At 40.3% G+C, this 12,447-nt stretch overlaps 1 protein-coding gene across 15 annotated transcripts in view; it reads right to left on the reverse strand.

The window, feature by feature from the left end:
* C2CD5 (C2 calcium dependent domain containing 5) overlaps positions 1-9,267 on the reverse strand; it is an 89,845-nt gene extending 80,578 nt beyond the window's left edge. For 5 of the 15 annotated variants that reach the window (XM_063309021.1, XM_063309017.1, XM_063309024.1 and 2 more), the window contains exons 1-2: positions 9,035-9,266; positions 560-646 (exon numbers count right to left, since the gene is read on the reverse strand). In XM_063309021.1, the coding sequence (XP_063165091.1) occupies positions 560-646; positions 9,035-9,124 (177 nt within the window). In that variant the 5' untranslated portion in view covers positions 9,125-9,266. Of the gene's footprint in view, positions 1-559; positions 647-9,034 lie in introns of all 15 variants that reach the window. The other 10 variants (XM_063309019.1, XM_063309022.1, XM_063309016.1 and 7 more) reach the window with 5 other exon arrangements.
* Between the last annotated feature and the right edge of the window lie 3,180 nt (positions 9,268-12,447).

The raw sequence follows: 12,447 nt of genomic DNA on the forward strand, positions 1-12,447 counted from the left end.
GGACCGATCACAGGAATTTGGAAGCCCTCCGCACCCCCCGGCGTCTCAGTCCTAAACAAATTCGCTGGGCTCAATTTTTCAGTCGCTTTAACTTCCAGTTAAAATTTATTCCGGGAAAGAAAAACTTTCTGGCCGATGCTTTGTCACGTTTACCTCAGGACCTTGACCACGTGGCAGATGTGGTTGGAACTGTTCTCACTGAACCACAACTGGGCTTAGTTGCTGTCACCCAGAGCCAGACCCGTGCGCAGGCATCCCCGCCCCCAGCCCAGTCTGGGAAGCGGAAAGTGCAAGTTCCTTGCCAATTACAGAAAGACTTTCTCCAGGCGCTGAAATCTGACACTTGGTTGCTAGCTAATAAAGACACTGTTTCTTTTGAAAACGGTCTGGCATGGGTGCAACACCGCCTTTATGTACCCGATATATTGATGTATATTCAGAAATTGGTCATACGTATATTTTACTATTGAGTTTCCCAGTCTCATAGTAATTCTGCCTTCGAGCCTATCAATGAATTCTACTTATTTTTTGGGGGGAGGGGTTGTATGTGTCTATTTACCTCAAATTTAAACCACTCTGAGTTCCACTGAGGATTGAGAGATTTGGGATAGACATCTGTCTTAAATGTGGTGTTTCCAAACTTTACCTGAAAAATATAAAATAAAATATTAAAAATTGAAAACAAAGTCATATTTGCCTTTGCATTTTATTCCAAAGTGCCAACTTATAATATTTCTTAAACAATATTATGCAATTATTTTCAAGAAGCTAATTTCTTAAAGGGCATATCACTTTCCCATTCAGTAGAATGGACTAAGTCATTGTTATTACAGTTTTGTTAACAAAATAAAGCAATAACTATTTCTTGAATATTTCATACACTCCCATCTTCTTCCCTCTTATGTTTATCATTAAATTTAGTCCTTAGAAATGTAGCTTCATCAAACTATGCCTTACAGACAACGATGGTATCAACAACATAGGAATGTCCTTATGGTTTGTTTCAAGTATCTGAGTTTTACCCAATTGTATCATTCTGAAAGCAAAATACTTACAGGTAGTCCTTGACTTACGACCACAATGGGAAATGGAACTTCTGTCACAAAGTGATGTGGTTGTTAAGTGAGTCACACCTGATTTTATGACCTTTTTTGCTGTGGGTGTTAAGCAAATCACCCAGGTCATTAAGTGAATCCAGCTTCCCCCACTGACTTTGCTTGTTGGAAGCCCCCTGGGAAGGTTGCAAATGTGACCCAGGAATGCTACAACCATCATAAATTCATGCCGGTTGCCAAGCCCCTGAACTTTGATCACATGACTATGGGGACACGATGACACTTGTAAGTGCGAGGACCAGTTGTAAGTTACTTTTTTCAGCACCATGGTAACTTTGAACAGTCATTAAACAAATGGTCGTAAGTCGAGGACTACCTGTACTTCAAAGGAATTAGCCTAACTTGTCCCATATAGCCTTTAAATCTGTGCTGTAAAGCTCCAGAGAAAATTTGGAAAGCACGGGGAGTGCAAAATTTGGGGTGCATAAAAAACAGTTCATTTAATTTTGAACACAGTTGCTTATACACATCACTTTTATAACTACGGACTAAATTACAAAGGAATGGCACAGCCAAATTGGCTTTGCCCTAATATGTCTTGAATGGGCTGTGCCATAACATAAAGTACAAAAGAGCACCCTGGGATGGTTGCAGAACTGAGACAGTGGTCTATCTCAGTGCCGTTTTCCCTTTAGACAGAACGGACTGTCAGAAATTGAGGCATCTGGAAGAAAGAAATGGTAAGAATGTTTTAGTCCCCCTCTGCTTACTCCCACTTTTTGCATTTTAAAATCATACTGTTACTATGTTACACTACCTGAAGATAGTTGTCCCAACAGCTGTACCTCTGTCACATGAAGTACAATCTCGCATAATGCTAAACCTCAATGCAAATAAAGACCGCTTATTTCAAGACTTTTTATCTATGCAACGCCTAAAATATGTTCTTTGGCTATATTAGCACCTAACCAGCCAAAGAATATTGAATAAATCAAAATCTGATAGGTTGACACAACAGGTTAAGCAGTAAATTGCAGTTTTTAAACCACAATGCCTACCCTTCATACCACACTTGAAGTCAAAATCAAACAAATCATATTCTGCCTTAATACACAGTAATGGACAAGATCAGGGACTCATAAGAATCTCGAACATATTGCTATGCATTTTTGCTTTGCCACACTGCCTAAATTGGAGATTTGCTAAAGCTTAATTCTGTAAGTTCAGCAAAAGCTCCAGGTTCAGCCTAAGAAAGAATATCTGTGCCTCACAGTAAGACTGTAAAGTAGCAGAAGGATATGTTATAATGGTAAATTGCTTTGGGTGTGAGAAACGATTACTTATAGCATATAAGATGAAAATGGAAATGAGTTAATGTGTACAAAAAAATGGCTGAATTCATGAGGGTGAAAGGGGTGCACTCTACACCTTTTGGAAGCCAAGGAATTGCATAAAGTACTACACAGTGAAATAAAGGAAAAACTGAAGGTGATCATTTTCTTTGTGAAAGCACAGACATATCACAAAGCTCCTTCAATCTCCTATTGCAGCCTGATAAACATATACAGTACGTGAATGGTTTGTGAGAGGATTTTCTAAGTTCAGATGCAGTAATGCAGGGTGGGAGGTTCAAAGGCAGTAATGTAGCGCTCTGACTGATTTTGGATTAGATTTAATTCTGAAGCTGTTGGAGGTGCACATCATATTGACCCAAGAAGACTCTGAGTGCGTGTATATGATACTTTTTGGTCACATCAGCTGGTTATCTGAAATCTTCTTTTTAACCTTATCCTTGCACAGCTCACTAAGCACCACTGTTTTCCATCAAATTTTATTTATTTGTTTGTTTATTTTCCATCCCACCTTTATTTTTTTTATAAATAACTCAAGGAGGGGAACATACCTAACACTCCTTCCCCCTCCTATTTTCCCCACAACAGCAACCCTGTGAGGTGGGTTGGGCTGAGAGAGAGGGACTGACCCAAGGTCACCTAGCCTGCTTTTGTGCCTAAGGCGGGACTAGAACTCTCATACCACACCTGATTGGCTCTTGGGCTGAGAGAGAGGGACTGGCCCAAGGTCACCCAGCTGGCTTTCATGCCTAAGGCGGGACTAGAACTCTCATACCACACCTGATTGGCTCTTGGGCTGAGAGAGAGGGACTGGCCCAAAGTGACCTAGCTGGCTTTCATGCCTAAGGTGGGACTAGAACTCTCAGTCTCCTGGATTCTAGCCAGGTGCCTTAACCACTAGATCAAACTGGCTTAAGCATGCTATCTGATTTTAGAATGGCTGTCATTTCTGAATGTCTGCTAAATGACATTCAAAAGTAAGATTTATTCCTCTTTCCAATTCTGGAAATGGTGGCTGCCCTGGGTTTAGATTACACGTGTACCCCTAGATAAACAACAGACCTTGGTTAAAGGGCAATAAGGAATGGGCAGCACATGTGCTCTTGTTAATCAGGTTTGGCTTAAAGGGTCTCCCAAACACACCATTAGGAAATCTCTCTGCTTGAAAAGTGTGTCAAAAACTGACAAAGCAAGGACGCAGTTCGATTCTCTGAGATAAAGAGCAAATAGATCAGCTAGAACACTATTGCTGTCCTAGATTGACCCTAACCTTGTCTCAGTAACTTATCAGTGATCCAGAAGCAAATGAACTGCTACCAGTCCTGTTATATACAGACCAGTCATTTTGAACATAGTCCCAGAAAATGTTGTGGTATCATCCTAAATGGGGTCAGAGCACCAGAAGTGGGTGCATATTCCCCTACATCCTATTTCTGCCAGTAATGTCTCACCCCCATGGACCTGTGGGTGGTTGCATTTGTGAAAAGAAAAAAAAAATCTGTAGAGGTAGTTTGAGTGGAACGGACCCATTTTATAGGGCCACGCTAGGCTCTTGTTTCTTGGTTCTCTACATCCATATGCCAATAGTAGGGGCCATCCGCAAATCAACTCTCCCTTCCAGGTTTGAATGACAAAAAAACCCTGAGTAGGATAAGTTAATTTACAATTATCCGTGGGTTCTCATGTGTTAGCTTGGCAATAATCCCGCTTTGGAAATCACTGAGATGCAGAATTCACATGATAAACTAGGTTATGCAAAAAACAAAAAGCTAGAGCCCAATGTACTTTAAATATTCTCCAAGCTAATTGCTTCTCTTCATTCTACCCGAAACAACATCAATAAACATTAGTGGCATACCTGAGGCCAGAAACTTTCTCACTGCTAAAATCCAGTTCTTTAGTCCCCACCAAATACTCCCTACAGCAATCAATCACAAACACCTTAATCTTTCTAATTTATCTGTATCTGTGAATTCTTAATACACATTTCTGTTACCAGCACAGATCGTTCCCTCAGACGTATCTTAATCCCCCAAACCAACAGAAATAGATTTAGATCACCCTTCCACAATCTTTTCTTCTTCATAAGTGTTGCAACTACAATTCCCAGGTTTCCCAGCCAATGACGGGAATTACTGTTATAACATATCCAGATATCTGATTAAGTTGAATTAAATAAAACTGGGAGCTTGGAATTTACCAGATTCAACACCAACCTGCTATCAAGCTTGGAATAAATAAGAACTATTTTATCCTCAAGCTATTGTGCAAAGTATGTAATATATAGTTCCAAAGCCACCCAGGTACAGCTTTCTGGCTACCCAAAGTAATACCACTGAATTGCATTTTTATTTTACAAAGCAGCACGGCAAATAACAATTCCTCTCAAAATTGCTTCTTATGTAATTCCTGTATCAAAATCACTCCCATGTAAGAACTGTCACTCATATTTACTTTTTGACATTAGCACAGCAAATAAAAGAGACTTGAAAGCTCCCATTTCCACAGTGCAATGCTATAGAACGACTGGTGATATTTAAAGTTCATCCTTTTTCCCAAAGCAACAATTGCAACAAAAATATGAATGTTATCTTTATTTTTGCTCAGTTACCCAAAATCGAAAGCTTCTGCATAATTCTTCCCCTTTTTATTGACATATCAATCATTTGAAATGGAAGTAACAGTCTTGCAACGCTTGAGAATCTTATATATTACTGCAAAAGATTCTGGATCATAGTCCATTTCCAGGGCTGCATACATTTGTTAATGTTTTAACAAGACTCTAACTTATTTTTGCTGCAAAAGAAAAACACCACTATCCCTTTGGAAATTATTTCAACTATTAATGCTAAAACAACTTTTCCCCAATCTGGTGTTCTCCAAGAGCTTTTGCTTTTAAATCACATAATCTCCCCCCGGCATGGCCAGTGTACACTGATGTGCGACCGATTGGAAGGCACCAACAAACCTGGATAAGATGGAAATCACTGGCCCCTGTTCACCAATGCATGCATGTACTTGGACATAAGATGGAAAGCATCCCCCATTTAAGCTATTGTTAAGACCACTGTTTAAAGTATTGAGTAAGCTTTGAAAAGCAAAATCCAATCTCTTTTCTCTCCTAACTGAATCCACAAATATGAACTACTTCAATTGGGACAAGGAGGTTGACTGTTCCAAGTGAGTGATATGATTATTCACTGGTTTAACTGTGGTTTATTGATCCATGACTTATGAATAAAACCACAATAGATGTCTTTGCGTAACCACATGAACTAAAACTCTAGTGTTACCTCTGTGCCGGCTAAGACTGATTAATGTTATCCAAGGTTGGGGTTTAGGGGGGATATTATGTAAACTCAGCTCATTTAGTTAGTGATTCAACTAACTAATGAGTCACAGGTTGTCTAGTATACTACTAAAACTCTTGTGTCAGTTTGTACTGTGTAACCTTTAACTGGCGAAACAGTGCATCATAGGGCAAAACGTTTTGAACCAAAATACCTCGAACAGGCTAACTTAATGAGTCCAAAATCCAGGACTCATGCGTCCCATGGAATAGAAATTTGGCAAATTATCATAAAACATGTTGTCTAGTATACTAGACAACTAGTATACTAGACAACCTGTGACTATTGTGTGAACCCAAAAAATAAGTTACATCACAGAAGCCATTCTAAACCAAACCCAAATCAACCACATAATGGTTTAATAGGAATAAGGTTCACAACACGCTGTTCAACCAGGATTTATTAAGCAAACAATAACTTCCTGAGCACCCATTCCATGCTTAGCTACAGTCAAGCACGCCATGTCCTGGTTTATTTATTTACTAGACAACCCATGACCGGTTGGGTCATCGTTTCAGAGATATTTCTTTACCAGATTCCTCAATGCCTTCAACAATGGCAGAGCTTCTAATGTACTGCCTTCACTGGAAAAATTCTTAAAAATACTGAAAGACAAAGTAGCCAAACTTGAACTGTATATCCCAGTCAAACATCAGGGGCTGACCACAGGAAATGTTTTATGGCATTTTGTATTATGTCATAAAATGTTTTATGATAATTTGCCAAATTTCTATTCCATGGGACACATGAGTCCTGGATTTTGGACTCATTAAGTTAGCCCGTTCGAGGTATTTTGGTTCAAAACGTTTTGCCCTATGATGCACTGTTTCACCCAGTTAAAGGTTACACAGTACAAACTGACACAAGAGTTTTAGTAGTATACTAGACAACCTGTGACTCACTGGGTCATCATTTCAGAGATATTTCCTTACCAGATTCCTCAATGCCTTCAACAATGGCAGAGCTTTTAATGTACTGCCTTCACTGAAAAGTTCTTAAAAATTCAGGGAGATATTCAGAGATGTATTTGCCCTGAAAATAGCCCATGTCATTCATATTGAACTGTATAGCACAGTCAAACATCGAGTTGACCACAGGAAATGTTTTAAGATAATTTTTATGTCATAAAATGTTTTACAAAATTTGCCAAATTTCTATTCCATAGGACTCATGGGTCCTGCATTTTGGAGACATTCTGTAAGTTAGCCCATTTGAGTTACCTTGGTTCAAACACTGTTGCCCTATGACGCACTGTTTCCCCCAATTGAAGGTTACAAAGTACGAACAGAAACAAGAGTTTTAGTAGTATACAGATAAACATTTAAATCCCATCCAGCTCCAAACATTTGGTGCTCTTGTTCCTTTTTTGCCCGCCAAAACATTTTTGCTTGCCAGTGATTTCTGCGTACCAATGTATACTTAGTTGTCTCGCACTTTTTTTCCTGCCTGATCAATTAGGGTTATTGATCAATGGTTGACGGTTACCTCTGTCAATTTATTTACCTACATTCTAATCACAACAGAATAACTCACTAATTGATTATGTCTGCAGCGGACAAAAACTTTTTGGGCATGAGATTTTAACACTAATGGTGGGCAAAAAAGGAACAAGACTCAGTTATGGGCATATAATATTCAAATAAATAAAAACGTATAAAATAATCACATTCATAATAATATATAGTAATAATAATATAAACTAAGGATTGACTATATATATCTGTGTGTGTGTGTGTGTTAGAAATAATCCAGTTAGGTTTCCAAGTAATCTTCAAGGGTAATCCCCAGTAGACTGCATTGCAGTAGTCCATCTTTGAAATAATAAGGCCATGACTAACCATCACTAATGCTTCCCATCCTAAAAAAGGGTGCGGCTGGTATACCAGCCAAAACTGGGCAGTGGAACCCCTAGCTGTTGTAGTGGAGTCTGGAAGTCCTGGATGACCTCAAAAAAGCGAATCTAATCCTTCAGAAGGAAATGCAACTCCATCCAGAATTAGGGTTGAGATACCAGTTCAGTTTTGGACAAACACCGTCTCCATCTTGTTGGGATCCAATTTCTGCCTGTTGCATCCCACCCAGATCATTACAGTCTCCAGGACATCCATTATATCTCCACCAGGCTCAGAGTGGACACTTATAATATGAATTAACTCAACTTTGTAAGCTTCTGACTCTAGGTGGGTTTTAATGTAAGTGATTAAGACATCATAACATCATGTGAGACAAAGCAATCATAACATCTATCCTTCAGAGCAATAAATAATAAAATCATGAAAACATTGGAAATAAACCCATAAGGTTGTTAAAGTCGGTATCCCCTGTATATTCATGCCACCTCACCTCCAACCTGCAGTTTGTTTACTAATATTGGGAGAGAGCCCCGGGTCTTGAGGCATCCCCTCCTCCCAACTGCACTCCAACTGGCACCAACTGCTCCAGGTGGTTGAAACAAGGCCACCCAACCCCAGAGGGACTAATGTATTTGTAATTCCAGCTCCCTCCACTTACAATGCTGAACGAGGTAATCTGCTGAAATAAGATATTGTAAGATAAGAAAGGGATTGTCTATAAGAAATATAAGACATTATACCAGTGTGTCTCAACCTTAGCAACTTCAAGCTGTGTGGACCTGGCTTTGTGCCTGGGCTTGGGGCCCCAAGTATGTGAAGGGACCCATTTCATGGTTGTGCTGACGCTGACGGATTTAATATCTCTTGGCTGTATCTGTATTTAATTTTTTGTATTATTTTAATTTTTTGACTGTTTTTTATGATGGTCAGCTGCCCAGAGTCACTGGTCTGAGATGGGTGGCGGCTATAGAAATGAATAAATAAATAAAAAATAAACTCCCAGAATTCCCCAGCCAGCATGCTGGCTGAGGAATTCTGGGAGTTGAAGTCCACACAGCGTAAAGTTGCCAAGGTTGAGAAACACTGCATTTACACGGTAAGAAAAAGGGTAGTACCAGAGGGGAAACCCAGCACAATTAACCAATAGGAGATCTCAATCTCAGGGATGGGTCCCCACCCGGAAAGAGCCGTGCTCAGAAGGCATCGAGCTCCCGTGGGGGGTTCTAAAAAGGGGAAAAGCTGCTGTCGATGCTGCACGTCCTCCCCGCCTTGGACAGGCTGGGAGGAGGAAGGCAGGACCATGCGCATCCGTGGGACAAGTTTCGCGGGCGTTATGCAAAGGTATGCAAATGCAGGGGGGTGTCGACGTAATACCCCCGCGGCTGTTGCGGAGCATCGTGCAGAGAAACCCCTCCCCGCCAGACCTCCACGAAGGCGTCCGTCAAGTCGCTGGCTCGGTCCATGACGGGCAGGTGCCGCCCCGCCACGATCTTGACCTTCAGCTTCCCCGGCATCTTCCTGGCGCTCCGCCTCTTGCCTCCTTCTCTGGCGGCGGCGGAAACGGGCGAGGCGCTTCTTCCATAGAAGCGGGCAGGAGGAAGGCACCCGGGTCAGCGCCGCAGGGGCGCATGCGCGCGCGAGGACGGCGGCGGCCCGCTGGGGCTTCCTCTGCTCTTTCGCCCCCAGCCCGCGCATGCGCAGCTCTAGGACAACGTCCTCTCCCCCCTCCCCCTCCACTCGCGGCCCGACGAGTCCCTCGTACGCGTGCGCGGCGGCCCCGCCCTCAGGTTCCGTTGCTTGTGCTGGTGTGTCGTTCTCACTCCTTGACTAATTTCTTTTTTTTTTTATGGGTTTTCACGTTCGCTTCCGGACCAGCTTTATCAGTGGGCTTCGGGTGGCTATATCCCGACGGTTCCGATTCTACTGAACAAAGCGGCCCCTCCTCAAACCGTTATCCAAACAGGGAACGGTGAGAGGAATTAAGGCATTGTAATCGAGTGCCGAGTTTTCGATGGGCACCTGTTTGCTGTTGCCAGGGTTACCAGGCTGCGTAGAAGACTCAGAGCGATCGATTTCCGGGCTTCAAGTGCGTTATTTCGTTGCTCCTACTGTAAGGTTTTCTGCCTTCAGTGGGAATTTGGGTCCGACCCCCAGATAAACTTTATTTATATGTATGTATACATACATATATTTATATGGCCGCCCATCTCATGAATAGCGTGAGTCTGGGCGGGACAGAATAAAAACTATGAACATGATAGAAGGTTAAAAATTGTGATTAAAAGGCAAAGAGAGGGCGGTAGATGTTAACAGCAATGGAGCCACCTCAGTAACTCACCGGTCCCTTGGGGCCCCTGGGCCTGATGGCATAACCAAGTTTTGAGGGATTTCCGGAAAATTAACAGGGATGGAGCCAACCTTGCTTGGTGGGTGGGGTGGATGATGTTCCTTAAGGCAGGCGCCAAAGCTGGGTCCAGGTTTGGAAATCTATGGGATAAATTAGTTATGATGGATAGTTTCAGGGTAATTTATTTTAGCTCTTTATTAGATTTTATCCTCCCCTATTATAATAATTATTTTTTATGCAACCTTTGCCCTATGGTATTGAACTACACAGATCCCACAGTTCCCAAGTAAAATATTGAAACTAGCTAGGGTTACCAGATGTCCGGAAAAAGGAGGACTGACCTTTTTGTTCTCATGTCCTTCATCTGGCAGGCATAGCCTTAAAATCAAATATCTGGCTTTCTGAGTGTCCTGGGTTGTTGTTGTTGTTATTATTTTGTACTGTTTCACAACAGTAGTCATTCTGACTTTCACAAATGCGATTTTGTAAATGGTCTGCTTCTTTCTTTTTCTTGTACGACGACAGACTTGACAGCCTGGATTTACATTAGTTAATTTATCTCCTGATTCCAGCAATCAGCTTCAATCCAGCCCCTTCGAATCTATTATCACTAATCTATAGATCACATGACTCATATGTTTCTATGGTGAAATTTGGAAAGTGTTGTCATCAATTCTATATTATAGCTAGCATATGTTCTTAAAAATAAAGCTTTGTTGGAAAAAAATTGCAATTGAAAAAAAGGCTTTCTGATGCTCGAAAAAGTAATTTCATATACATGAAGGCCTAAGTGCATTTTTTGCAGTTTTTCACTGTAATTTTTGTCATGGATTCCAAGAAAGTTAAACAGTTAGTACATCCTCCTTTTCCCCATTTGTCCTCCTTTCCAACTCTCTGTGTCCTCCTTTGCCTGTTCAGATCCCTGGTAACCCTAAGCCTGATACACATCTGTGTTGCAGATGAAGGGCACTTAAAATATTCTTCAGTTCGTTCCCTCCTGTAACATTTTTTGGAAAGTAGAGAAGCAGGACGACTGCAAATGAAGGAGGGCAAGATGTTGGTTTTAAGTCAGGATGGTTAATCCTTAGTCCTTGTTTGGAAGCACCTTAACTTGGCTATAGCTGTTCTATATATAACTAAGCCTGGATCCAACTCATACATGTTAGATGTCATCCTTGTTGCTGTACTATTGAATAGACAGAATAATTGCTTTCGGTTAATAGGAAAGCTACCTTCTGGAGATCAGACACAAGTTTGCTCAAAAGTAAAATCTGTTTTTCTTATTACACACTTCAGGACTGCACCTTTAGTCAGCTATTTCACTGCGTCGGTTTTCTCATTCAGGATTTTTTTTTTTTTTACTTTGCATTTATGCATATGTATCAATGTACAGATAGACCTAATCTGCAGACTGCATGCAGATTCTTGAACATGAAAGCTGACGCTTACAGAAGCATGTCACAAGACTGTTTTTTCTTGCTTCTCGATAGTTCAATACTTTGATCTTTCTCGTCTCTGAAATGTGTTGCTGTTGAACTATTTATTGAGTTGTATCTGTATTGCACTAACAATTGAGCAATTAACCAGATTTAGAGGAATAATATAAAAGTGTTGTTTAATGCTTACACAGTCATCTTGGACTATAATCCTGAAATTCCAACATTCAATTTATTTATATGTTGAAGGGCAAATAAAAGATTTAGCAACTTGAAAGAAGGTTACAGCTGTTTACAGATAAATTATCTTTGATTTTAGATGGGAGAAGAGGTTGTGTAAACAACAGCATGTGAGTTTGGTTGAGTGGTTCATAGAGGTTTTCACAAGACATAATCTAAAATTGTTTGAGTAGAAAGATGTAGGTCTGGAAAATTTTATCATTATATAAAGAGGTTTTAAAAACCAAATATCCTTGTTTTGTCAATGTGTGAAAATGATTATTTTAATATATATAAGTTATGATATTGGCAGTTTATCAATTGGGCTATTAAATGTTGTTTTAAAAAATGAAAAATTACTTCATAATTACAAACCTATGCACATTTAAATCCATTTCCCCCCAGTGCATTTAGTCACTGTTAGTTGTGTATTGGATTATCTGTAGTATTTTCAGCCAAATCCTATTTATGTGAATTCAGAAATAGGTTGTGCTAAATTCAGTGGGATTTAATTCCAAGAAAGATTATGTAGGATTTCAGTTTTGGATTAATAGCCTTGCAGATTCTAGAGTGAATATAATATTTTCATTCATGCCTGCAGCCAGAGTTAAAAAAAAATCAGGGTATTTGCAGCAGAGGGACAGGAAAGAGTGATCCTTTGTAGAGCAGGTATTTCTTAGTGTGCTAAAAGAGTTAGCTAACAAACAGAACAATAGCCATGTATTTCAAAAATGACACTTTATGCTGCCTATTGCCAAATTAGTCAAATTGTTTAGGGGCTAATATGGTTTTGGTGTTTTTATATTTCAACAGTTCTAAGGCATTCATTGTTTCT

This window comes from Candoia aspera, chromosome 7 (genome assembly GCF_035149785.1).
Source record: "Candoia aspera isolate rCanAsp1 chromosome 7, rCanAsp1.hap2, whole genome shotgun sequence".
NCBI classification, from domain to species: domain Eukaryota; kingdom Metazoa; phylum Chordata; class Lepidosauria; order Squamata; family Boidae; genus Candoia; species Candoia aspera.